Source organism: Lagenorhynchus albirostris, chromosome 11, assembly GCF_949774975.1.
Source record: "Lagenorhynchus albirostris chromosome 11, mLagAlb1.1, whole genome shotgun sequence".
In the NCBI taxonomy this organism is placed as follows: domain Eukaryota; kingdom Metazoa; phylum Chordata; class Mammalia; order Artiodactyla; family Delphinidae; genus Lagenorhynchus; species Lagenorhynchus albirostris.
Window position 1 is genome coordinate 2,132,457 of NC_083105.1, and position 27,751 is coordinate 2,160,207.

At 61.8% G+C, this 27,751-nt stretch overlaps 1 protein-coding gene across 2 annotated transcripts in view; it reads right to left on the minus strand.

Annotated features, from left to right (window-relative positions):
- The window catches only part of TAFA5 (TAFA chemokine like family member 5), a 196,159-nt gene that overhangs the window by 114,868 nt on the left and 53,540 nt on the right, over nucleotides 1–27,751 (minus strand). The window contains exon 1 of one of the 2 annotated variants that reach the window (XM_060164725.1): nucleotides 2,514–2,703. The exons of the other annotated variant lie outside the window; for it this stretch is intronic. Within the exon in view, the coding sequence (XP_060020708.1) occupies nucleotides 2,514–2,604 (91 nt within the window). The 5' untranslated portion in view covers nucleotides 2,605–2,703. Of the gene's footprint in view, nucleotides 1–2,513; nucleotides 2,704–27,751 lie in introns of those variants that run through there. 2 annotated transcript variants of the gene reach the window in all.

Below are 27,751 nucleotides of genomic sequence, written 5' to 3' on the forward strand. Positions count from 1 at the left end.
CCTCTCTCTCGTCCACAGCCCTATTCATCTTCACCAACAGTGGGAGACAGACTGGCCAGAGGGGGACGGATTAGCCACGGGGTGACCCGCATCTCCGCACAAAAGGCAAAGTGTGGAAAAACGGCTCCCTGGGTCCCCCATTCTTCACCTCTGAAAAAACCTGATTCAAGGAAATGGCTATTTAAACAGCCCTTTCCCACTCGTCCACAGACAACAAGTCACAATTGTCCGTCCGCCCGCCTCGCTGCCTCGCTGCCTCGCTCCCTCCCTCCCGCTGGCCAGCACACCACTGGACGGAAGTGGCCTGGAACCTGCAGCCTCCAGCCGGGAAGGGCCTGTGTCTCCCCTGCATCCAGGGTGGGCCCGCCACCCTCCCAGCGCCTGCCCGGGGCTCCTGACCCCAAAGGGCGGGAAGGGCAGCTCAGAGAGGACAGGGATACTCTCCAGGTCTGGCCTTTCATCAGAGGCATGCAGCAAAGGGCACTGCATCCCAGAAAGCAAGTACGTGATGTTGCAGGGTGGGCCCCATCCCGGGAAGCACGGACATGACATTTCAGGGTGGACGCACGGCACTTCCAAGAATCCCAGAGGGCTGTGCAAACACTCAGACTTCCCCTGAGCACCGCCAGAACGCGCACCTGCTCCCAGCCCCGTGTCCCACCTTCCTGTCTCCACACTGTCTTCAAGAACATTGAGGAGCCTCTAGCCCCCCCAGAGCAAACGCTGAGGTTTCTGTGCAGGGCTCTCCAATAGCCCATCCACAGAAAACACCACACTCCCAGAGCAAGCCTAGTCTCTAATACGCTGGCCTGCCCCACACACAGATTCTTCAGATCCAAGACATAAACACTCTTTTCTCTTCACCAAAACGTACGTCTTGACCTTAAGATGCGGGGCGTCAGGAGGACGGCAGTGCCCCGTAAAGACAGCAGGAGCGGTCAGCTCCCAGCAGGCGAGCAGAAGGGAACCATCCAGTCCCAGGCTGCCAGAGCTCCACTCGCTTGCTAAGGCAGCTTGAAAATCATGGAAGACGCCCCTCATCACAGGAACTCCCACAGAGCCGGGCCCTTTCGACCTTAGCAGCAGTGAACACAGGAGTCCCCCTTTCAAAATGAATTCCCCCCGAGAGGAAGATCAGGGGAGGGAAGGGTGAGGGCCTGCGGCCCAGGAAGGCTCAGCTGTGCAGGGACCCCCGGCCACCTGGCAGAGGACACAGCCAAGATCAGACCTTAGGAGGCTTGCCAGCCCCAGGGGACCAGCCACCCCCAGCAGAACCGTCCTCTCCTGAAGCAAGTCAGCAAGCCGGTCGGTGGTGGACGGCTGGCCTCCAGCTCAGCGGAAACACCAGGCCCTCTCAGGGCAGGCCAGGCCTGCAGCAGCCCCTGGGACAGTCCCCTCTCCATTCAGGGCCTGGACTCAAAATCAAGGGAAGGAAAAGGACACCGGGCCAACGGAGCAGGTGACGGACCGAGGCTGGCCTCCTACACCTACCTGCTTCCCCAGGAAGCCAGAGGCAGCTCGTTAGCTAGTCAGGGAAGCAGCTGAATGTTGCCAACCCTTCCTTTGTAAGAGCCACGAGCTAATGAGGATCTGCCCACACTCCAGGCCACACCAGCCCTGAGCTCGGCGGGTGTTCCCTCATGGCCAGGGGCAGCAGCAGGCAGCGCTGGGGGTAAGGTGCCTGTGGGCAAGGGCACTGCTAGCTGCAGGCAGACAGTGGGTGCTGCCTGGGCCGTGGGTGCCTAGGTCGGCTGTTCCAGAAAGGCCAGCCAGGCTGAGCCCACGGTGCACCAGGGTAGCCCTCCTCCAGGAGAGCTGGCCTTCGAGTCAGGAAGTTTCCAGGAGTGCCCAGGGTTCTCGGGCAGCCACCCACCACGACCATACCAGCCCGCGTACTCCTGCCCTGGAACCCTGAGGCAGGGCTACCCCTCCCACAGATTCCTCCGGCTGCGCCGGTCCCACTATCAACTTGCACGACTCAAGCAAGTCCCAAGAACGGGATCCTAAAGACAGCCCCGCTCTCAAGCAGGCACCGGGAGGGCAGGGGGGCCGGACTTGGTGCGGGGCCAGCTGCTCTGGCTGTCAAGTCCCTGCTCCTAGAGCCCGCGGGTCCTGGACTCGTCCGGAAGGCGGCGTGGAGAGCGGGATGCGGGCGCGCAGGCCTCGCCCTGGGCTCCCGCCGCCCGGGCCCCGAGTCAGGCCCGCCAGGATGGAGCGCGGGTGCCATCTACCGAAGGCCCGCGGAGAGCGGCCGGGCGCCGCTGCCAACGAGCCGTGCGGGGCAGGGGACGGCACAGCAGCCCGGGAACGGGCCGGAGCCCCGGCGGCGCGAGAGCCACCGAGGTCGCCGCGCCAAAACCCCGCCGCGCGCCACCTCGGACCCCCGATGTGAGCGGAGCGGCAGGGTCCGTGCCGGCCGCCCGGGCCCCGCAGTAGCGCCAGGCCGGCCGGGCCGAGAGCGGCGGCGGTGGCGGCGGAACGTGCTGGAAGCCAGGCGCGCGGGGGACAATTACCTTCTTTCAGGAACTGCGCGTGAATCACCAGGACGAGGAAGCAGCAGAGCGCGGCCCCCGCGAGTGCCCAGAGCGCCTTCAAGAGCTGCATCGCGGAGTGCCCACTCGGCCGACGCCCCCCTAGTCGAGCAGCGAAGGTCCAGGCGCCGCATCAGCGCCCCGCTGGGTGCAGCCGCCGCGGCCGCCCGCTCGCGCCCTCCATCCGCGCCAACGCCGCGCTCCGCCGCGACTGGAGGCGCCGCTCCGGGAGCCAGGCTGTGTCTTTTTGGGCAGGGGGAGGGGAGGGGAGCGGGCGGGGGCGCGGGGAGGGGGCGGGCGGGGCGGGGAGGTTAGCACCGAGGCTCTGGCCGCGGCGGCCGCCCGGCCACCATCGCGGGCTGCGGGGCGCCGGGGGCCCGGGCGCGGGGGGACGGCCGCCGCGGCCCCATGAATCAGCCCCGCCGTCGCCCCCGGAGCCGCGCCGCCGGCAGGGCCCGGACGGCGGGCCGCAGATTGCGCAACGGCCCGGCCGCTGGCCGCCTGTCGCCTCCCGCCGCTGCCCGGCGTCGCCTTCCTCTCCAAAGCCGCCGCCGCCGCGCTCGCTCCGGCCCGGGGCTCAGGGGGCCGCGCCGCCGCCGCGGAAAACCGGGCGCGGGGCCAGGGCTGCGCGCAGGGCGCGGGGCCGCCGCACCATCGCCGCCGCCGGGGCCCGCGCGGCCGGGCCCAGCCCGCAGGGAGAGAACTTGCGCGGCCCGGTCGCCCTCGGACGGTGCCGGCCTCCGCGCTCCGGGAGCCCGCGCCTCCGCCTCGGTGGCCGGTTGAGACCGGGCCGGCGCTCCCGCGGGCCGCCCGCCCGGCTGGCGTTGCCGGGGGCCGGGGCCGAGGCCGGGGCCGGTGGCGCCCGCGCCGACAGGTGGGGCCGGCGAGAATGCGCGCCTCGCCCACGGGATGCCGCCGCTCCGGCCCTCGGCGCGTGCCCACTGCCCGCTCAGCTCGGCCCTTCTGGGAAGGCGGCGGGAGGGGCAGCGCGGCGCTCGGACTCCGGCCCGCGCCCGCCGCCCTCTGCGCTCCGCCCGGCCCGCCGAGCAGCCGATGCGTACTGGGCCGCGGAGGGGACCCGGGGGACCCCCGCCGCCCTGCAGCGCCCCCGCCTGGCGCGCCGGCGGGTCAGGCGAGGCCGGTCCGGCCGAAAACCGCGGGTCGGGCTCCACCTAGGCGCGCAGGGGCCTCACTGCAGAGGCGGCCGCGGCGGGGGCTGGAGCGGGTATCGCGCGGCCTCCGGTGCGCCCAGCCCCCCGCGCCCTACGGCCCCAGGAGGCAGGGGAACCCGGCCCAGGCGTCGCCACTGCCCGGGACTGCCCTGCGAGGGCTTCTGAATAAACGGCCCCTCGGCCTGGAAACACGCTCACTCCACATCCCGGCCCTAGTCTGTGCCATCCCCCAGGCCAGCGGCCGCCCCGCGTGCGTGGGCGCACAGTCAATGCCGGGGGCGGCTCCACGTGCAACAGCGGGCCCCTTCCTGGCCTGGCCTCCTCCGGCCTCTGGGAAGGGCCGGTATTCGCCTGAGCCCCAGAGCTGAGGCATCTGGGTCCTGTTTAGAGTCGCCCCAGAGGCCAGTATCTAGGCCTCAAGGCAGTTTTTTCCTGCATTGAATTTCCAATTCAATTCCAAATGCCCAGCAAAGAGCTTTGGCTGGGGGTGAGGGTGGAAGCCTCTGGCTGAACCTAACCCCACGGTGTGGGGTGTGGGGTGGGTGGAGGACGGGACGGGACCCACCCTCAGAGGGCCCTGGTGAGCGTCGGGCCTGGAGAGCAGGCCCAAGGGTGCACATGAAAGCTGCACAGACATTTAAGTGCTGGGAAGGGAAAGAGGCCGGTCCTGGGAGGGCTCCTAGAGGTCAGACAGGTAGACAGGTCAAGGCCCTCCGTGTACGCTTGGGCACACTGACACCAGGTCCTCCAGGACCAGTTCCAAGCTTGCCTGGCCTGAGGTGCTGTACCAGCCCCAGGTCAGAGGGGAGGCCAGCCCAGAAGCGATTCCACACTCCAGCTGCATCATGTCCATGAGACGGGAACGCCGGGTCCGAGACCCCACCTGCAGAAGGGGCCGTAGCCTCCCACAGGCCAGGCAGCTCAGGCCCTGCCCTGGTTGGGGGCTCTCTCCCCTTGCACAGCCCCTCAGAGCCCCATGTCCTGTAACAGCCTCACCCTGGTCCTTGGCCTTCCCCCCCAGGCACTTTGTAGGAAACCCCACCTGCCGCAGCCTCTGAAGAGCCGCCCTTCCTGACACAACAGAGCCTGACCTCCACCAAGGTCACTGGCGGTCAGTCCTCACGCGGTGCAGAGCTCTCCTCCTCAGAAGGCTTCAGAGTCACCCAGTGCTTATTACATACGCACACCCAGGACCCCAAAGGGACCTCAAGGAGGAAACAAGGCCAGCCTCTGACATCCACTGGGCCCTGATCCGGGGCCTTCTACTTGAAATTTTGAAAATTTAAAGTATTCTAAATTCCCCAGGGGAACTTTTACAAACAAACTAACCATTTGGAGGATACTTCTATAAAGGGAATTAAGAAAAGAAAGTTTGTAAGGAGAAACGTGGTGTAAATCTATTTTCAACAAGTGCAACAGGAGGTGCTATGCCGTGGGGACCGGAGCATCCTCCTCTGGCTCTGAGACCTTCTGCAAGGAAACGTGTGTGGCGTAGCTTGTGCCCTTAGAAGAGGTAACAGGTGACAACCGGGGGGCCCCGTGGCTGGTGCCCACAGGAGTGCGTTAGCTGTGCACACCATGGAGGCCCATGGTGCCACTGGGAAGCGAGTTTAAGATGGCAGAGTGAGCACCACATGTACCTCGGGAGGGGACAGCCAGGGTCTGGTCAGAGAGATGCTTAAACATAATAATAAAGCCATAATGGTGTCGGGACTCAAAATGAGGGCAATCTGCAGGCCAGGAAGGGTGGGGAGTCCTGGGGCCACAGTTGCTGGAGGGAAGAGGAGGGGCTGCAGCCAGAGACGTTGGAAGGAGGCCCAGGTCCTCCAGCGTCAGCACCTGTGACTCCAAAGGGGAGGCAACGCCTCCAAGAGGTACAGGCCCGGTGCTCACGGGGGGCATCGTGGAGACAGCTGTTGTCAGGCGGCCTTAGCTCAGGCCAGAGCCAGAAGAATGCTGTCCAAAAAGGGAGGGGTCTTCTGCCTGGGGACAGTCCCCAGAGGGCTGGAGGTAAGGACCAGATGGGGCAAATGTGCCTCTGTTTAATGTGTCTTTAACTGAAGTTTGACACTCCCTTCAAGTGAGCATGCAGGCTCACAAGAGTTAGGTGTAACTGTGATTTTTGTCACTACCAGAAATTGCAGGGATCTTCATATCACATTACAGCTCTTGCAGACAGCTTGAAATATCACCCTGACTTCAAATTATGGTTGTCCCACCGCCAGACATTTTTATGTAATGTTTTAATAAAGAAGCAAACATATTACTATATCAAAATAGGTTTCCCAACATTTGAAATTGCATTTTGGTGTAACTGGTTTCCTTAGTAATCTTGTACATTTTTATGGTGTTCTGAGAAAGGTTTCACAGGCATCGCCAGATTGCCAACAAGGCCTCTGGTACAAACAAGGCCTGGAGTCCCCTGCTCTTCTGAGAAAGTGAGAGCAGGAGAGAGACAGAGCAGGGCAGAGTGGAGATCTTTGGCCACCCACAGCGAGCAGGGACGGAGGTCAGAGGCAGGACCGTCCCCCAGGGGGGAGGTGGACGAACATCCCCAGGTTATAGCCAGCCAGCATCAGGGTAGCCTGGGCCCTCGCTTCCCCACCAGCCCCCCTGCTTCTTCCAGGGATGCCCATCTGTCCATACACCCTGCCTGTTCCCAGAGAACCTACGGTTAACTCTCCTGGTTAAGCAAGAAGCCAGCTGCTACCCAGGACAAGGGTGACTCACACTGACCAGTGCCTGTACTCACATCACCCCTTATTCCTGTACAGAGAGGACCTGGCAGGCAGGGCCACCAGGTGTTTACAGAAAGAGAAGGAAGACCCAGGACAGGTATACTCTAACACTTAACCCTTAGGAGGCAGAAATCAGTAATGACTCAGGGAAAAGTAAGGTAATAATAAGAATTCTAAATAACATCTTTCTCAAAGGAATTTGAGAGAATGTGGCACCGGTAAAAAAAAAAATAAGGTACCATGAAAAAAAAGGGAAACAGGAGAACAAGAAGAAAGTCTTGGGAATCAACAGGACTAACCGATTTTAGGCTCCAGGGGATGCCCTGAAGAGTAAAATGGGCATGACTGGAAACAGGGGTGTGTGGAAAGTAAAGGACACTTCCCAGACAGAGAGCACATGGAGAGAGAGATGGGAAGGTTGGTACAAACTGAAACATGCAGGGCATATCCTGGGCATCAAACTTTCACTTATAGAAATTCTAAAGGAGAAGGAAAAATGCAACACAGAGGAGAAAACTCAGACAACTGAACACACATACTCTGATTGCAGCCCCCAGACTCAGAGTAGGTTGAACAGACAGACCGAGACCCAAGAGATGCAAGAAACTCTGAGAAGCTGGCAGAATAAAAAGAACCAATAAGGTCTGTTTTGTGAAGTCAGAAACAGATGGAGACGCCAGGGTTTCCATTAGCAACACTGCTTCTAGAAGACACTGGAGCAGGTCGTTGGGGGCTAAAGGGAAAAGTTTCAGCATCTAGAATTTTATACCCAGCTAGACTGCCAACATAGTTTCCCACTTAAGAGCACACAAGGGTTCAGTTGACTGGCCATGCACCTGAGACAAAAGTTGACCTGGAGTGACACTCCAGCAGAGAAAGGAATCAAGGAATCAGATGTGGGAATATGGGATAAAAGAAAATCTAGCATCTTTGACTCTTTAGAAATGAAATAAGCTGTGAAGAATGTGCTTAAAAACACATTAGGCCCTCACACTTGGAAGAATCTTCGACCAGTAAAACCTTCACTGTAAAATGTTATATCTCTTTCTTCATAGTTCTGGTCACAAATCCAGTACCTTTGCTGAACAATATTTATGGAGTAGTATTGTAAACGCCATTGATTTCTTTATAAGTTTTTAAATCCACAAGTAGACAAAGCGCAGAAAAATGTTTATAGTAGAAATAAATATACATTCTTAAACCTTGATTTTTTTTTTAATTATGTGGAACAAAGGAAGGTATGGTGTTGAAGCAGCCCTTCTCCTTTCTTCCGGCTCAGAGTGAGGGGTGCTGAGGCCCTGACCAGGCTGCTCAGAGGTGGTGGGTCAAGGAATGAACATTGAAGTCAGCACTTACAGCCACAACACTGGGTAAAAATAAATAAATAAAATTTACAGCAGGAAGGACCAGATGATGAACAGTTTAGTCTCTGGGGAAAAGGTCAGGGTGTGGGGAAGACAGGCAGAATCTTGCTTTTCATTTTGAACCCTCATTTGTTATTTGATTTTTTTTTTCTAACGTGAGCCATTTAAGCTCTGTGATTTGAGAAAACCTAGTATCATAAAAATACTGTAAATAAATTGTGTTTTGTCCATATAATAGTCTGCACTTGTTGAAGAGAACGAGGCAGTAATATTTATCTAGAAAGATAAAGATACAAACATAATAAAGGCTGTCACAGCTATGTTTTTAATTAAGTGTCACACTCTGACAACCAAAGGCCATGACAGCAGAAGGGGTAGGAGTGTTGGCCCTGGCTGATAGGGGGAAGTCACCCAAGTGGAAGAGAATCAGTGGAGTGTCCCAGGAGGGGGTAGGACCAGGAAGATGCAGCAGGTGGGGACCCAGCTGGCAGGCTCAGGGGACTGGAGTCTAGGGTTCTCAGAGAGGACCGATTTGCTGGTGAGCATGCCATGAGGCCTGCAGCCTCCTGGAGGCCTCAGGCACGGGAAGCCACGAGGGGGAGGAGTTGGGATCTAGATCTGGGGCAAATGAAGTGCAGCCTTGGGGGCTGCAGATGCCCTGGGAAGGACCAGGACACTGGGCCACAGCTCTGCCTCTTCCTGGGTATGGGCGAGGAGAACAGGCCTGCAGGGCAGCCCCCGGAGCTGCGGGCCTCACCCTCACTGGGATCAAAGCGAGGGCTGTGGGGACGGCTGGAAAGTGCCCACCACCATTTACGTGGATAAGCCTGCGTCTGCAGGTCAGTTTAGAGGACCTGCCCCACCGTCAGCAAGGATAATTAATTAACGTGACAAGTAAGCAGGGCCTGACACTGGGAAACACAGAGGAGAGGCTCCCTGGGAGCTGCAGACGCGCACCTGGGACAGGAGGGCTGGGCGCCCCCCTGAACTTGACTGCCTCCCCACTACGGTCCTAATGTCCTTGGAAGGTTCCAGCTTCACCCCCAGACAAGCCATCCCAGAGGCCACAAAACAGAAGGGCACCCAGACCAAACTGTGATGCTCAAATCGCATGGTTCCCTGAATTGGCCAAGAGCACATAGAAGGGGCAAGGGGTGAAATGGGGCAGGTTAACGAGGATAGGACGGGCGGAGGAAGGGCCACTCCCGGGGATCCCAGGCTCAGCCATCGTGCTGCCGAATCCACAGGCCTCTGTGCTCACGGCTGAACCGTGGCAAAGCTCGACTGGGACCAGGCTGGGTGTCCTAAAGAGAAGAGACCATCGGCTCACCAGGGAGGATGCAGGGAGGCCGCTCAGGTCACCGACAGTCCAGACGACCGGGGATACCGGGGGGGAGTCACTCGGAAGCGGTCAGACACGGGTAACGGTTTAGAGATAGTTATGGAAAGACCCACAGGAGGCTGGATACTGGCGAGCAGACGTGTGAGGGGCTGGCTGTTGGGAGCGGGTGGAGTGTCTGGTTTCAGACAAGCTCAGTTTGGGGCCAACTATAGGCATCTAAGGGGAGATGGGAGTGGGCAGATGGCAGGGTCTGGAAATGATGGAGGAGACCTGGGGGGGGACAACGTGGGGGCCCCCCATGGGGGCTTTTGAGGCTGAGACACCACACGACATCGCTTGGGTCCAGAGGGGGTCGGTTGAGAAAAGATCTGGGGTGGGTTCCAGGAGGCGCCAGGGAGGATAAGGCAGAGTAGGCAGAGGCCAAGGAGGGAGGGGAGACCTCAGCAGACGGCTCACCTGGTGGGGGTCAGCGAGGAAAGGACGGCCCCCGGCCCCCCTGGCGGGTGCTGGCAGCTCCCAGGCCACTCTCCCAGCACCTGAGTCACCCCCAGAACGGCCTTGTCTGGAGTCACCCCCAGGACGGCTGACAGGACAGCCAGCTCTGTCATCCTGCAGCCCGCACGGAGCCCACCTCCTGGAGCTCTAGATCCTGCGTGGAAGCCGGGTCCATGTGTGCCCGAGGCCGGGTCTTGCTTACGTCGCCCTTGTGCCCCCACCCAGTGACTGCAGGCCCCCGTCACCCACGGGCATCACTTCAGGCATCGGGCTGGGCCAGGCCCTGTGGTTGCCAGGAACTCCTAGGACTGCAAGTCCCCACAATCCTCTGAGCAGAAGTCTGCCTCCACCGAGCTCGGCCACGTGCCCACTGATTTCCCACGACGACCACTCGCTGAGTACCTGCCCCACCCTGAGTCCTCACCACGTCCCGGGACTGTGCTAAGTGCTGCGCACACAGCAGCAGGGGTCCCCATCCCCCAGATGGGAAAGCTGAGCGCTGAGGGCAGGGCTGTCTGTTATCAGTGCCCACTCAGTTATGCACCTGGGGGTCAAGCGGGGATGGACCCCACGCCCAGGCTGCCTCTCCTTCAGGCTGACTGGGATTCAGGATACACGGAGCCACCCGTGGCCCCATCCCCGAGAGCAGGAGGGTAGGTCCCCAGCACTGCCGCACGGTTGAAGGAGATCAGAGAGGGCAACGGGGCCAGGGGAAGGGGTCCAACCAGCAGCCAGCAGCGGCCTGAGGTTAAGAAAAGGGCTAGGGGGCTTCCCCGGTGGCGCAGTGGTTGAGAGTCCGCCTGCCGATGCAGGGGACACGGGTTCGTGCCCCGGTCCGGGAAGGTCCCACATGCCGCCAGGCGGCTGGGCCCGTGAGCCATGGCCGCTGAGCCTGCGCGTCCGGAGCCTGTGCTCCGCGACGGGAGAGGCCACAACAGTGAGAGGCCGGCGTACCGCCAAAAAAAAAAAAAAGAAAAAGGAAAGGGCTAGGGCTCTGGCTGGAGGGCCACAGCCCCAGGCCCAGCTCAGCGCTGGCCGGCCGTGTGACTGCTGGCCAGCTGTCAGTCCCTGTGCCCCTCGATCCCTCATGAGAGCTTGGACTTGGGTCGGAGCTAATCAGGCAGCGGGCACCGCACAGAGTTGGCCCCAGCAACGTCTTCTTCCCTCCGCTCCCTCTGGAAGGGGCAGCACCCAAGCCCCAGGGAGGTCGGGGGCGGGGCTCATCGTGTGGCAGCCCTTGTCTGAAGTCACCCCCAGAACAGCATCTTTGAGCTCAAGTTTTGATTCTGTGTAAAGGGTAAAGGGCAGATTCCCTGGCAGGGCTCACTCCTCCATTAGCCCTTTACATCCAGAGCTGGGGTGGGGGGAGTGAGTTCCAGACCGTCTCTCTCCTCTCTCTGGAGCAGAAGGAGAGAGCAGAGCAGATGCCCGGGCGGCGATGGAGGATGCGGTGGACGGCAAGGCCGCTAGTGGAGGGAGCGTGACCGGAACTCTGGGGCTGGGGCTGGGGGCGGGCGTGCGGGTCAGTTTCTCTCACCACCAGCTGTGCTTCAGGACGTCTGAGGCCAGAGGGAGGGTCAGCCTCAGACGCAGACAGACCCGCACGGCAGGAGTGTTTGCTCTTTCGCTCTCACTTCTCCTGTGGGCCCCTCCAGCACCCCCAGGAGAAAGGTGATGAACTCAGCAAAGCCCACCAGCCGGTGCCGAACCGCCCTGCCTGACACTCACAGCTGCCATTGCTGAGCCCTCGTCTCCCTGCTCTGGGACCACCTTGCCGGCTCCTGGAGCTCGCCATCCGGCCAGGTTCAGGCAACAGCCATGTACTGAGCCCGCCTCCTGGCACCCCGTCCCCGCCCGCACCCCGACAGCCATGGCCCGGGCCTCCAAGCGAGCAGGGCTGCTTTGCACCCAGAGGACCTCGCCCGCCCAGAGGGTGTGACGCCGGGTGAGGACTGAGTGAGGGGTGGGCAAGGCGAGCAGGGGCTTCGTGGAGGAGCAGACGTGCCGCCCCAGGCCGGCCTCCTGGGGGCCGGCGGCTTCCCCTCACCTGGCCGGCTCGCCTGCCCCACTAGCCCACCTGCGCAGCTCTCTGCCCCAACCGCTGCTGCCCTGCCCTCCCCTGTGAAATCAAGCAGTAAACCACACTCTCACACTTTAGGTGAACTTGATACCTCCCGTCCGCTCAAAGTGTCTCCTAATGAGCCTGGGAGGGAACCGCTGCCTGCGGCGGGCGGCCGATGCTCCCAGCCCCTGAAACAGCTGTGCACGCGCTGCCCTCCTGCGCGCCTCGGGGGCAGCGAAGGGCAAGATGCCCGCAGCCGGCTCATATCATCCAGTGAGGGTTCACCTGCCCCTCCGGGAAGCAAACATGGAGATTCCGGTGTTGTTTAAAAACAGTGATTTCCTGTTGAAGAGTCCTTGAGGAAATAGAGTCAAATTCAAGATGTCCCCGCCCTACCTCTGAAAGTCGCATCCTCAGAATATGCCCAGAGCAGTCTGCAGGCGCAGAACAAAGCCCTTCACACGTGACTCAGGGCAGCTTCTTTGTAGCAAAACCTTCGAAACAATGGGAGCCCCTTCCTACGGGGAAGGGCGATGGCTGCCGCCGAACCACGGGAGGGGACACCGCGAAAGGAAGGAACTAGACCCACTGTGTCAACAAGCATGAGCCCCCAGACCACTGAGGTGACCAGAAGAGCAGGCAGGGCGGCCCCTGGGCACAAGCACTGGGCTGTGATCCGGGCTGGAGCTCTGCCCTGCGCTGCTCATCACAGGTGGTCCTCACAGCGACCTCCTGAGGCAGAGGTTCCCACTTGCTTCTGAGGAAACGGAGGCTCAGGGAGCTCAGGGTCTGCCTAGGTCAGGCAAGGAAGGGCTGGGCTAGGGCTGGGTCCACCTGCCAGTCCTCGCTACCCAGAGGCTATACCATTCTCAGAGCTACTTCATCTCTTCACCCACCCATCATCCATCTGTCCATCCATCAGTCCACCATCCGTCAACCTATCCACTCATGATCCCTCCACCTGCCCACCCACCCATCCATCCATTTGTCCATGCAGCCACCCATCCACCCATACATCATTCATTATCCACCCACCCATCCATCCGTCCATCCATCCATTTGTCCATCCATCATCCATCCACCCATCCATGATTCATTATCCATCCATCCTCCATCCATCCTTCATTCATTATCCATCCACCCATCCATCCATCCATCCACACATCTATCCATCTACCTATCCATCTTTCCTTCCATCTACCCATTTGTACATCCATACATCCATCCACACATGTATTCATCCGTCTATCTATCCATCCACCCATCCATGATTCATTATCCATCCATCCTCCATCCATCCTTCATTCATTATCCATCCATCCATCCATCCATCCACCTATCCATCTTTCCTTCCATCTACCCAACCGTACATCCACCCATCCGTCATCTATTCGTCTATCTGTACATCCGTCATACATCTATTCATCCATCCATTCATCTACCCATCCACCCATCCATCCATCTATATGTCTTTCCATTCTTCTATCCACCCAGCTGTACATCCATCTATCCCCTACCTATGCCTAGCTCTGGTCCAAGCAAGGAGCATTCAGGAGGGAGAAAGACCCAGACCCATTCTCCTGAGCCTGTGCTTGGAGGGAACGGACGCTGCTCCTGGGCAGTCCCAGCCCCATGAGGCACATGCTGTGATTGGGGTCAATAGGGGCTTCCTGAGGGCTGAACAGGGGGTTGGGTGGGTGGCAAGATGGAGGTCTAACGTGGCAGACCTTCCCAAAGCTAAGACCTGAGAATTACAAGCCTTCTATGCAGACATTGCAAGGCCTCCATCTGAGGGAGAAAAATGCCAGATTCTGCTCAAAGCAGGCAGAGAAAGCCAGGTTGAGCCAGGCAGAGCCAGAAATGGTGAAAGACTGGTGGCCCCACAGCCTTCTGAACATTCCTGTAAATGCTGCGACGATTGAGCATCTTGTGCTTTTCAAGCTAGAGCCGGAGGCTTCCCCACAGCTGCTGTTGTAATAGGAACCGGATCTGGGGACATCTGTGTTCCTGTTCTACTATCCACATCTGGGAGAGCTCGCCGGTCCCCTGCGCCGGCACCCGAGGAGGCCACGCCCGCTCTGTGATCTCGGGCCCCAAGCCCCTGCCCAGCACTTGGCCTTGAGTCAGCCCTCACATGTTCCCAGGCCCACCCCAAGCCTGAGGCTGTGGGCCCTCCAGGGGCTCCAGCCAGCCTCCCACCCGCCCCGACCATGGCCAGTGTCCCCCAGAGAAGTTCCAGGCTGGCAGGCTCTGGTTCCTGCTCCACCCCCATCTCGCCACTGCAGGCCCCAACCCCTGTCATCCGTCCTGCCCCGGCCACTAGGAGGCAGGTGGCATTGTACGGACACTGGCCAGACCACACGTGACGAGGGAACTCTGACCCCCAGCCCACCTTACAGCTACCAGCCCAGACGCTCAGCATGTGGGCAGTGATCCCCAGCTTCCCTTGTTTCTTTCCCTGATCCCTACGCAGGACCACCCGGGAGAAGCCAAACATGCCCTTAGCGAGTCACAGGGACGCCCTGCTCTGGTCGGCGGCCCAGCCTCCCCAGGCCCAGCCTCTGCCAGGCACCTGGAACCCAGCCTCCGTTCTCCGGTACAGCTGCCTCCCCGGCCCCCCGCCGTGCCCCAGTCTCTGGCTAACAGTCTCTGCTTATTCTCCTGTGGGCAGCCTTCCTCTGCTCCCACCAGGGCAGAGCCCAGCTGCCCACAGCAGGGACTTGAGACCACCCTCCCCCCGCCATTCACTGCCCCCCCCGACTCCCGAAGCCCGTCCTCACAGTCATTCCTTCCACTCACTCCCAAACACCACCTGCAGGCCCGGCCTCGTCTCGGGCTGCTTTGGGGAGCCCAGGCCGAGGCACCCTTGCCATCCAGGGCACCCTTTCTAAAGAGAACAGCTGGGGAGCAGTCTACGCTGCCCTCCCAGAGTGGCTGGGTTCAGGAGGGACAGTCCTAGGCAAGGAGCCCGACGTGGTCCTGGGGGCACTGCCCAAGATAGGTGGGTGGGAGAGCAGCCTTCGCTCGCGGCAGGGCAGTCAGGATGCCACCCAGCAGCTCCCCCGGGGCCCCTGATCCTCAGCCTCCAGGACCTGCAGAAGCTGTCCATCCAGGAGCCGGTACTCCCGCAACCCTGCTCGGTGAGCTGGAGCAAAACCAAATGCGCCGTGACCACTGCCCCCCGGAGGGCGGCCACTCCTGCTGCGGGTGAGGCCCGCTCCAGTAGTGGGTGCAAGAGGCGGAGGGAGCCGGGCGTCCCTCACTCCCGGGAGCAGCTCCTTCAGGCACGCGCTGACCCGCCAGGGCAGCAAGATCTCTTCACCTGAGCAGAGGTGCAGGCTGCCTCCGGGGACCAGGCCTCCCAGAAGGAGACGCTGGGAGCATCGCCGCCCACCGTTCCGCATCCAGGGACTCAGAAGTCTGGGCCAGCTTCTCCCATCCCCTCAAGAGCTCCGTGCTCACCCCCCCAAGCTGCTGGCGAGGCCAGACAGACCATTCAAGACTCAGGACACTATCCCTTTGTCCTTCCAGCCCAAATGCCCACGGCCATTCCCTCTGGAGAAATGCACAAACGAGCCCCAGCGTGAGGATCGGCCACTCGTCTGCAGGAATCCTCACGGGGTCCACACACGGGCCCGGCTGAGAACCGAGAAGGAGGTGGCAGCTGGCCCTGTTTGCTAAATGTCCGAGAAAGGGCTGAAGGTCGGGGGCTGTGGCCTGGCTGCAGGGGAGCAGGAGGCCAGACCCAGCCCAGCATTGGGCCTGGAGGCAGCCCTGCCCGCTGGGCATGGAGCCGTCCCAGGTGCTGGCCTGGGGTCCACCCAGGGCCCCACCCCCAGCACCACTCCCTATACAGAGGGGCACCCGCCCTCGGGCGTGGCCCCAGTGGGTCTGGGGAATGCTGCAGATCTTGCGAGTGACCCCTCTCCCTGTGGAGAAGGGGTCAGGCCCTGTGCTGACCCCCAGTGACCAGAAGAACCAGAAGTGGGGGCACCATGGCCCTCGAGGCTGTGACCTGGCCCTGGGGTTCCCCAGCCAGGGTGCAGGCCACCCCTCCTCGGGTGTGATGGCCGCCCCTGGGGGGATGCCAGGCCTCCCACGGAGATGTGGCCACCCCACCAGAGTCAGGGGCCACGCTGTGGGGTCCCCAGTGCTGCTGGGGAGTATCCCACGCACCCCACTTTCCAGAAGGGGGCTTGGGAGTGAGGATGGGGGATATTAGCAGTAGTGGCAGCGGGAGCGACATGCTGGCCTTTACTGGGCACTGCCCGTGCGTCCAGAACTGATCCAGTCCCTGCCTCGGCCCTAAGAGGGGTGCAGGGCGGGACCCCCAGAGGCCACTCCCTGGAGCCCACCCTGAGGCTGTCCCGGGCCGCCAGCAGGAACGCTGGGCCTTGGTGTCACCGTCCCCAAAAGTCCATCATCTCGGCCCCAGCCATCCTGCAAGCTACTGACAGGAGTGAATAAGAAAGTGGGTGTAAACTTTTTATAAACTGTCAGGTTTATAAACTGGCAAAGCTCACACGTTCTCATCCATGGCCCCCGGTCCCCGGAGGCCACGGCCGGGTGCCCAGGAGCCCCGAGGGGCGGGCACGTCAGCAGAGCAGGGGTGGAGGCCCCGCGGAGAGCCCTCCCTCTGGCGCGGACACCAGGACCTCTTCACACAGCGGAAAGCACGCCTGAGACCCGAGGTGAAAACCGCGGTCATGAACCAGAACAAGGCCATAAATGACAACGTGGGTGCCCTTGAGGGCCTGGGCAGACAAGGCACGGAGAGTTTGGGTGCATTTTTCACCTAAATGCGGTAGAAACCCACCCACTGCTGCCTGCTGGGTGCTGACATCAGCGGCCCCAGCTCACTTCCGGATCAGCCTCACGGTCCCCAGAGCAGACAGAAGACTCCCACATCTGGCCTGGGACCACAGGGATCCAGGGAGGAGGCTCCTGCAGCCGCACAGAAGGGAAGGGCTCTGCTCTCCAAGTGCTGTGTCGTTCCCACCTTTAGCATGGGCAGGATGCTCTGAGCGCCTGTGGCGGGCGCACCCAGCCAGGCACCGAGCTGCACCAACATCCCGCAGAACCACACGGCAGGAGCAGGTGGACCCTCATGAACTGGTCAGGCCAGCAGCCCTGCGGCCACGCCGGCAGGACGGCTTTCCTGATGGACCAGGCGGGTGAGGTGTCCTCTGTCATCATCACACGTGCACCTTCCCGTCCACTCCTCCTGTTCCCGGGACCCCAGGACCCCCAGGACCCCACACCTGACAGCCGCTCCAAGCTTGAGAAGCAGGGCCCTGCGATGGCCACGCCCACAGGAGCCCAGTGTTTCCCACAACACAGACCTTCCCCCGGGGACGCAGGGGCAGGCACAGCACGGAATCCGTGCATCCAGGAACCACGGAGAACGGCCAGCTGCCATTGGGTCTCAGGCGTGCTTTCTGCTGCGTGATGAGGGCCTGGTGTCCGTGCCGGACTCCGGCTCTCCCCTAGGCCACCGCCCCTGCTCTGCTGATGCGTCCGTCCCTCTGGGCTCCTGGGCACCCAGCCATGGCCTCCAGTGACTGGGGGCTGTGGATGAGAACACGGGTGCTTTGTCGGGGTCCCGACGGATCAGTGCTGAAGAGCCGGCCCGGCACCAACCCAGAGGCTCACGGGGACACGGCCCCAGGAAGCAACGGGGCCAGAACTACAGACATGGCTTCCTGCTGAGACGATGGGGACGCCCCTCCCATGGAGACACAGTTCCTGCATCCTGACTGCAAAGGCACTGCGGCCTGGAAGCTTCAGCGTCCCAGGAAAGAAGACGGTGGCCGTCGGCTGCTACCCAGACACTCATCTGCGAGGCTGAGACGCTGCGTACCTCCTGAAGCCCCGAGGCACTGTGCCCCCCCCAGCCAGCCCCCTCCTCGGGACCGCGCTTCTGTCACCCCCAGGGCCCCAGTCACACCGCACCCACACACACATCCACAGCCCTGCTCACGCCGTGCCCTCGCCCGGACCCCGCCCGGGGCTCCTTACTCCTCCTGAAGGCTCAGCTCAGACCAGCCCCGGTGGCCTGGACAAGTCAGTCTTCCCCAAGTTGTCAGCTCCAGAAGACCCATCTGTGTCTGCGGGGGCCACAGCAAGAGGCCCTGAGAACCTGGGAGTGAGAAGAGGACATCGCCTTCCTTCGGACCCCACTCCTGGCACGGTTCCATCCTGCCACAGAGCCGGGGTCAGCTACCACAAGGCCATGGGAGGGCCATGGCCAGGAGGGGCTGGGGGGGAGGGGTTGCAGAGGCTCCGAGGGCCAGTCACCCGCTCGCCCGGGGGCTATCAGGACAACCCTCCTCAAAGCATCCCCGGCAGCCCTCCACCCTCATCGGCTTCAGAACAGATCCGCTGCTGGGGGCCCACGTCGGGTAACGGGGTGTCCGCTGCCCTGCTTAGCCGGGCTGTGGGACAAACAGCACAGACAGAGGCTGAAACAGCAGACCTTCATTTCTCACAGCTCTGGAGACGGGACGTCCAAGATCCAGGCGCTGCTGGCTCGGTTTCTGGAGGCAGTTCTCCTCCTGGGTCTCCTGCGGCTGCAGACGCCCGTCTTCTTTTTCCCTTAGTCGCCCTACGGGGGCCCCACTTTGTGACCTAATCACCTCCCAGCGCCATCACACTGGGGGTTAGGGCGGCAGCCTATGAATTTGGGGACGTGACTCAGTCCACATACAACACCTGCTAACTGTATACTTAGCGCTGAGCATCTGTTCACATGCCCTCCCTTGGAGCCCTGGTGGCCGTGAGTGGATGCCCGCAGGTGGACCACGCTTCTCCTGTCACTCTGGCTCACAGGCACTCAGGGTCTGTCTGGGCCTCCTGAGTGGCCACAGCCCTCCCAGTGCACCTGCTCACACCTCGGTCCACAGTGTCCAGTCCGCGTGCCCGCTGGGGCTCGCCTGCCCGCGGCTCCTGGACCCCATCTCCAGGTTCCTGTCTCCCAGTGGCTGCACACTGACCACGCTCAGGACACGTGTCCTGGTCGGCCACATGGATTAAGACACACAGGGACAGAGAGACTTCTCCCCAACCGCCACTGCTCCCAAAGTGTACCCTGAAACCGGTCCTGGCAGGGGCACGGCAAAAACCCATACGGGCCCTGACTCCACCCGATAACTTCATTATTGGCTTTGAGGCTGCGTCCCTGTAAGTAATCGGCTGCTTGAAGATGCAGGTGATCCCAGCTCCAGCACCCTGAGAGGTGCGATGCCTATTACCACACATGATGTCCGCTCCGGAGAGGGACGCCTTCAAACCGAGACTTAATTTGTCTGGGTGGAAAACGCGCGACTTTAAGAAACACCCAGGGCAAGTAGCAAATGAGTGCGTGCTGCAGAGAGGCAGACGGCGATTTGCCAGCTCCCAGCAAAGTGAACATAAGCTCCCATTACAATGCAGCCACAGAAAGCGAAAACGCGACAATGACCACATTGGGATGGCGGGAAGGCGGCACGTGGCCACAGTGACCACATTGGGATGGCGGGAAGGCGGCACGTGGCCACAGTGACCACATTGGGATGGCGGGAAGGCGGCACGTGGCCACAATGACCACATTGGGATGGCGGGAAGGCGGCACGTGGCCACAATGACCACATTGGGATGGCGGGAAGGCGGCACGTGGCCACAATGACCACATTGGGATGGCGGGAAGGCGGCACGTGGCCACAGTGACCACATTGGGATGGCGGGAAGGCGGCACGTGGCCACAGTGACCACATTGGGATGGCGGGAAGGCGGCACGTGGCCACAGTGACCACATTGGGATGGCGGGAAGGCGGCACGTGGCCACAGTGACCACATTGGGATGGCGGGAAGGCGGCACGTGGCCACAGTGACCACATTGGGATGGCGGGAAGGCGGCACGTGGCCACAGTGACCACATTGGGATGGCGGGAAGGCGGCACGTGGCCACAGTGACCACATTGGGATGGCGGGAAGGCGGCACGTGGCCACAGTGACCACATTGGGATGGCGGGAAGGCGGCACGTGGCCACAGTGACCACATTGGGATGGCGGGAAGGCGGCACGTGGCCACAGTGACCACATTGGGATGGCGGGAAGGCGGCACGTGGCCACAGTGACCACATTGGGATGGCGGGAAGGCGGCACGTGGCCACAATGACCACATTGGGATGGCGGGAAGGCGGCACGTGGCCACAGTGACCACACTGGGATGGCGGGAAGGCGGCACGTGGCCACAATGGACTGGCACTGGCCCGGCCGCCGTCCATCTGGGAGTTCCTGTCGCCTTCCCCGTCCCCCAGGAGCTTGTGCTGACCCTTCCGATGGGCAGGTGGCCCTCCCTCCGCCCTCTGCCCTGGGGAGGTTAGAGATGGGGCACCGCTGCCGGGGGTGTGGGGGGCGAATCTCCCATTCGGGCGCCACGGGCCAGATGGGGTGGCCTAGACCACAGACACTTACTGTCTCCCAGTCGTAGAGGCTAGAATCTGAGATCCAGGTGTCTCAGGGCTGGTTTCTCCCAAGGCCTCTCTCCTGGACTGTAGACGCCGTCCTCTCCCCATGTCCTCACGTGGTCACCCCTGTGTGTGAGTCTGTGTCCTAATCTCCTCTAATAAGGACACCAGTCCTGTGGGACTGAGGTCACCCCTGTGACCTCATTTTACCTTAATCGCCTCTGTACAGACTCATCTCCAACTGAGGTGCTGGGGGATTAGGGCTTCCACTCATGAGTCTGGGGGACGGAGTCAGTCCACGACGCCCCTCCATGTCATCTCTGCTGTTGTCACCTGGCCCGGGCCCCACAGCTGGGCGCTCGCCCCGGTCCCTGCGACCGTGGGTGCAGATGCCACACCGGCTCTGTGTGTGCTGTCCTCCTCCGTCCGAGGACCAGTTCACTGTGTCATCCTCTGCTTTTCCCCCAGGACAGAGCAGGGAGTGCGTGCACGACCCTGTGAGCCGGTGTCGGATGCTCGGTGGCAGGAAGCCTCTCCCCGACCCGCTCCCCCAGGCCCGGGGGGACCGACGGCTCCCTCTGAGCCCGCTGGGTGGGCCTCCCTAACTCCGTCCCAGTAGCCTTCCCCAGGCCCGCGAGGGAGCCCCTCCATCCCCAGGACTCGCTCCAGGAAGGCGCTGGCCGTGCTCGGAGCTCCCCTAGTGCCCACGGGCGGGAAAGGTCACTCTGCAAGGTCACAGCGAGGAGTCAGCAGGAGGATGTGGGTCCAGGCCTGGCCTCCCCCTCGACTGTGCAGGGGTGCAGGACAGAGAGGGGTCAGGAGGTGCCCAGGCAGAGTCCTCAGAATGGCGCTCCCCAGGGGGGCAGTCAGAACAGGCTCTGGGCCAGCTCCGCCCTCACCGGGTAAAAGGCCTCCAGGTAAACTCTGGGGCCTGCTACCCAGGGCCCACGTGGGATGCACAGGGACGACCCAGGGGGCCAGCGCCACACGACAGCCCCCCACAGACACTCCCCTCTCCCCTTCTGCGGCTGCTAGCATGCACAGATTCCCCATGGCCACCTCTAGAGGGAGACACTCCTAATGGGTTTTGGCTGTTTTATGAGATTTTAAGTCACAACTTGAGTCTGGGACCCCAGGTTCCTCCCGAGGCATCAGGGGTCTCTCTCACACCAATCTCCCCATCTAGAGACCCTCAGAATGGCGATGTTACAGCAAACACGCGGCAGCCTTTTTGTCCAGAGGATCTGGTTCTCAAAGAAGCCCCAGGCTCCAGGCATGCAGGGCTCCTTCCAGAGTACCGCACACCCTGCACCCCGCACCCTGCAGGCTGGCCTGGGAGCTCCCCAGCTTCTCTGCACTGCTCAGCCTTTCCCCCCATACCTACAGAGCACCTGCTGGCTGCAGGGGCTGGGTGGGGACACAGCTGATCCGGCCCCCGAGGAAAGAGCTCGTGACCTAACCGGGGGCACGGCAGGGCCCAAGGCACTGTCCAGCATCAGGGCTTAGGGAAGAGACGGCAGGCGCCATGGGGTGCGATGAGGTGCTGACCCCACACAGCTGGCAGAGGGCGAACAGGGGAGGGGGGCAGGAGACGGAGACGCCCCCCAGGGGGCAGGGCTGCTAGCACTGAATCCTCTTAGCACGTTCTGGGGGGCAAGCAGGCGTAGCAGGAGCCCAGAAACTGCCTGTGAACAACCAGCCATGGGACCAAAGGGGGTGCCGAGTCCCCGGCCCACGCTGCCCTCACCCCCAGGCCCCCATCAACAGAGAGCGATGACCACGGCCTTCGCAGCAAACACCCCCCCACTTCAAAGCTGGGCAGGACCCTGAGACTCAGACGCTGTCCGCCTGGCACCAGCAGAGGCCTCCGGCAGCACAGACTGACACTGCGGTCCAGGGCCAGCCGTGAGGTCCAGGGCAGGCCGTGGCTGCGCCCGCGTTAGCCGCACGTGCCTGGGCTGGCCGCTCGGAAGGGAGACCCACACGCCAGGCTCTGGCAGCTAACCGGTGTCTGGGCCGCAGGAAGTTGCGTGCGTCCTTTTAGGGCCTGTGGCTCCTTCCGGGCAGTGGCCAGCACCCAGAGGTGGGATGTGGGCAGAGGACAGAGGCTGAGAACCAGCTGCCCGAGATGCTTCCTGTCAGATCCTAATGTGAGGCCCCTGCGGCTGCACACGGAGCCGGGACCAGCAAGGGGCCCGGCTGCAGCCCGACCAGGCGAGGGCAGGTGCCCCCGTGTCCCTGTGGCTCTTCTCACGGGGGATCTATCCCCCACCGGGAGCACCTCCGAGGGACCTGCATCCGTGTCCCCCCGCCGGACTCTGCACCCCACCTGTCCATCTGAGGGAGCCGCATGCAGTGGTCCAGGGCCACAGCCCCATCACACCCGCCGGGGATCCAGCTCTGTGGTCCCCACATGCCCTGCTGCCCTGGCCCCTCTCGGGATTCCCAGCTTTCCTCTCACAAACCAAAGGTGTCCCAGCGTGGGCCTGCCTGGGACGCGTCCCTCCCCGGATGAATACAGATGGCAGAGGCCGATTTAAATATATCTATTAATTATCCGCAGCTTAGCCTGTGTGTGTATGTGTGCGAGCTGCAGCTCCTAAATAATGTAATTTCGGAAGCCTCAGCATCTATTGCATTTAATTACTTCTCCCTGTGGTATGCGGGAGCTAGACGCACAGATAGCCACGCTGCCCCACCAAACCCCAGGGGCCTGCTCCATGGCAGGGGCTGGCCGGCTCCCCCCAGCCTCCATGCAGCCCAGGGACCGGGGGCTGGGGGCAGGGCTGGGGAGCACGTCATCCGAGGAACCCCACCTCTTCCCCCAGGCCCCTTGGAGCCCCCCACTGGCCAGGATAGACTCACCTCCTCTGCCCGAGACTTCCCTCTGTGCCACTCCCAGGTCCCATGGGTGGTCCCCTAGGTCACCCTTTCTAAACTACCAACACATCTGACTGCCCCGAGGAACAGCCTTCAGAGATTGAGGTCTTAGCCAGGACACAAGTCCCAGGCACCAGGACACCCAGCTTGGAGAGCTCTCGGGCAAGGAGAGTGGAGGTCCGGCCTGGCGGGGGGGGTGTCTCAGACCAGCCCCACTGGCCGTCCGGGGGCCTCGGTCTGGGAGGACGCTGCTTCTGCCCCTGGAGAGATGGACATGACCCCGGGCCCTCAGCCTTGGGCCCTCGGGCAGGTCTCCCGCAGCCCCAACCCCTGCCTCCTCAGCCGTGGGGGAGGGGCTCAGACAAGGTGCCCCAGCAAAGGTCACCCCTCCTCTAAGCCCTCTGGAGAGGGGGTCACCTGGCTGCAGGAGGCCTCAGTCCACCGGGTGCCCACAGCCTGGGGGTGCTCCAGGGTCCCCGGGCACTTCCGGGGTTAACTATTCCCTTCTGCCTGTCTCCTTTCCTCCCTCCATCCTTCTGAAGACACAGATGCCCTGGAACTTCCGCCGCGTGAAGGTAAATACGCCAGACAAGGCCGTGGGGATGAGCTAGAGGTGGTGCCCCTGCCTCGGAGCAATACCCCAAGGCCGCAGAAGGACAGGGCCTGGGCCCCGGCACTGCGGGAGCAGAGGGGGCTGCTCTGACCTCACAGGAGGAGTGCACCACCTATGCGGGTGGGATGAGCCCAGGAAGCCAGCCACACCGCAGGGCCACGCACAGCACTGACCCCACAGTCACCCCGTGCCACCAGCTTGCACTCCACCCTCAGACATTCACAGAGCCCCCACCCCGCCTGCCATGTGCCAGGCACCACGCCCTGGGCCGTGCCCCGGAGTCAGCAGTGAGTGGAAGGCGACAGGCTGCCCAAGGGCGTGGGTCCCACGACGGGGTGACTCCACCCCCTTCCGCTCCCTCTGATGCTGACGGCTACCTGAGCGCCCCCCGGCCTCCACCCCCGCTGACCCTGAGTCCTGGCCGCCACGGCCACATGGCCCCCTGGGGCCCACTCCCCAACAGCACTGTCCAGCCACCTCCTCAGACACAGAGGAGCCCCTGAGAGGGGGCAGGACCACCGGTGGATGACACGCCTGCCCACAGCATCTCCGCAGAGCCCATCCCGAAAACTCTGACATTTGGGGACACATGCGCCCACCCCTTTGTGAAAATGAACACGTGCAGGAGGGGATTCTAGGTGTGAAGGGGATCCCAGCATTTACTAATTCTTAAATCATACCCCGAACACCTGGGAAAGTTTGAAATAACAATAATTCGGAGGTCTAATCTGTTAAAACAATAGCTTTTAACATTCACTTGTTACTGGCAATAAGTGGGCATAATAATTTGATGATTAAGCCGCTGTGACCTTCACTGAACCTTAACAATTCTCATTTGCATTCTCATTAAAATGACAGTTTCAGTCTCATTCTTTGAAATCCGTAATACTCTCCTTCCCAGAATTTCCAAAGCCTCCCTAAAGAGTAATTAACTCATGTGATTAAAAATGTAATATGGAGGGAACATTTTTAACTTAGGAAGGTACCAGGTTAAAAGTTTTCATATGCACTGTATTCACCATAAATCATTTTGATTAAAAAAAAAAACCCTCCCAGAACGAGAAGTAAATGGGAAAGCTTCATTGTCAATGTTGGATTATGATAATTTCTTTCCTATCCTAATTTTTATTAATGGAAAAAGTGATGAACTAAACTAACTCGTCAAACTTCTGCCCCTTCAAAGACGTAGCCCAGGTTCCCGGGCACCTTCCCCAGACACGAGACCTGGCATGCGGCCCTTTCAGACTCTCTGGGAGATGAGCCTCTTCCCAACTCCTCAAAGGTCCCTCCCAGACCCCCGGGGGGACCTCTGAGCAGCCCCCCGAGGACAAGGACCAGCTCTGGGGCACCAAACAAGGGGAGCACGCTGCGTGCCCCGTATTGGGGCTATTTCCCCATCCCCGCTGATGCTCACTTTCGGAGGACAGCGGCCTGGAGAACATGACCGTCCCCACCCGGCAGGTAAGGAAACGGGAGCCGGGCAGGTTAAGTGTGTCCACCTACAGGCCTTGCCACCTGCTAAGCGCCAAGTTCTCGGCCAGGTGCCATGACCCTGAGATGCCTCTGAGCAAGGATGCCTGAGCAGAGAAGGAGGCACTGCGGTCCAGGCCATTCCGCTCGGGGTCTCCTCTCCCCGTCTGTCTGACTACTGTCACCCCCTGCCACACCTGCAGCCTGGCGGCCCCCACCCAGAGCGGCTCTGGACATCTCTCCTGTCCCAGCACAGGGCCTGGCAGACTAGGTTCTCGGGGATGTTAAGTGAATGCGTGAACGAGTGAAGGAGGCACGAAGGGCAGCCCTGAGCAGCAACGCAGGACCGGCGGCCTCCCCCAAGGGTGCGGGCCGACCTTGGGCCCCAGGCCCCAGGCCCCAGTTCTCAGCCTCCTCCCTCAGGGCCGAGCCCGGGGTGGGGGGGTGGCCCAAGAGGGTGCCGTGTGGGTGCTGCGTCTATTTCCCAGGAGCCCGGCAGACCCCCCTGCGCTCACTGAAGATTTATTTAAGGTTTTTCCAGTTGTCAGCGCGGTAAACGGACCCTTGACGAAATCAATGGATCAAGTAAGCCGAGTTAATCTACAGGAGACCCTCCTGAGGGCGTGTCCCGCTCTGCCTGCCACTCAGAGCACAGAGAAGAGGTGACGGTGAGCTTCCCGATCATGCCCAGAGCCGGGCACCGCGGGCTCCAGGCACTGGGCTGAGAGGCAAGTCCCCATACAGGGCCAGGACCAGGCAAAGGGACACGGCCCGGGACGGGGTCCATTGTGAACAGGTGCTCAGGAATGGGGAGATTCCAGTCACAGGGTGACGCCCTGCAAAGGACCAGCTGCCGGCAGGAGGTGATCCCAGGCTGGCCGGGTGGGGCAGAGCCGTGGGGCATCAGGGCTGCGGTCATATAGACGCAGAATCAGGAAGACCCCGGTAGACTTGTCCATGAAGGTACCCCCGGGCAGGGGCTGAGTTTGGGGCCCAAACCTCACCTAAACCTGCCTTCCTCTGTAGAAGGCCAAGCTGAGTTCAGTTAATTTCCAACCAACTCAGTTAAATCAACACAATTTGGTGGAAAACCATGCAATCTGATTTACAGATTAAAAAAAATCCCTCCAGTGCATTCCCTTCTCCAGACCCAGCGACGCTGTCACCTCGGTGGAACCCCCGGCAGCCCCTGGAATGAGCTGACTGTCCGCTCCCTGTGGCCACACTGGCCCCTCAGGTGCTTCTGTACAGAATTGAATGCACCCGTCCCCTCCTGCCCCCACTGGACCTCGGCCGGTTCTTGTAAATAAAGGTTAACGGGCACAGGGATGCGCCTTGCTCCTTGCCGGCAGCGGACACAGTTGGATGGGGGCTGTGGACGGCCAAGCCAAAACTGTTTCCCATCTGGCTGGACAGGAGGGTCGGCTGACCCGCGGGCTGCACCCCGGGCCCCTCCATCCCCGAAGGGCCCTCAGCTCTGTGCCACTGTCTCCCAGGCCTGGGGCCAGCAGGACCCTGTGCACATCCCCCAGCCCCAGCACCCAGCCAGAACTCAGGATCCTGAGCTGTTCGAGAGCCTGGCCTAATGGGGGGTCTCTAGGGTGGGGACCTGTGACCCCAGCAGCCCACGATGATGCAGGACCCCCACACGGGCCCTCCTGGGAGCAGAGGCCGGGCACTGTGCCTCCCTGCAGGGTCTCTGACCATCAGCACCATGGGGCCTGAGGAGCCGTTGGCAGGTGGCAAACATTAAAGGGGCCGCCATGTGCGCCCAAATCCATCCTAGGAGTCGAGGGGGTGTTAAGGCCTTGCCCTGACCTGGGGCGACAGAGTGGGGCACCGAGACCCAGCACGGAGAGGTCCCCCAGTGCCAGACGTGGAGCTGAGGGCCTGGGAAGTCCAGCCTTTGTGGGGGGCGGGGAGCAGGGAGGACACGGACTTTTGAGGAGCACCCCGAGACTGGCCAGCCTGTACGTGGCCGCTCTCCAGACACCACCGTCCCAGGAGAGGGGGTCCTGGTGCGTCCCGGCCCCCAGCACGGTCCTGAGACTGGAGCAAGCCGACCCTCTCGACCTGCCCACACCCCGCGAGCCGGGCCTCCGGCGGCTGAGACCTCACGCGGTAAAGGATCTGGTCCCATAGAGACGGGCCGGCGCGGGACCACGCCCCCCCACACCACCACCGCAGGGGGCTGCACTGGCCTGGCTGGCCTCTGGGTCCCCCACCTGGTGGCAGAGAGCATCCCACGGTGGCCCCGCTGGGACCTGAAGGTGGCGAGAAGAGTCACGAAGAGCTGGTGAATCCCTGGAACCCCCGGTTCGCAGCTGCGGGAACTCGGAGAGCGGTCCCCAGGGGTCGGGGCCCTCCACCGGCCCAGACCAAGCTCAGATGCGCAGCGAGCACAGGCCAGGTGCCCCGGGCAGTGCAGGGTCCTGGCCGTGGCCCTGGGGAGGCCCGTGAGCCAGAGGCCCCTCTGATGGAGGGAGCGCGGGCTGGCCCTCTCGGGGACCCTCCCAGGATGGGACGCAGACGAGTGGGCACTCTTGGCACGGCGGCCAGCACGCAGCCCCCGGACACACGGCCCTTGAGGGCTGCGGCCACGAGAACCCTCCCTGCCCCAGGGACCCCATTCGGCTG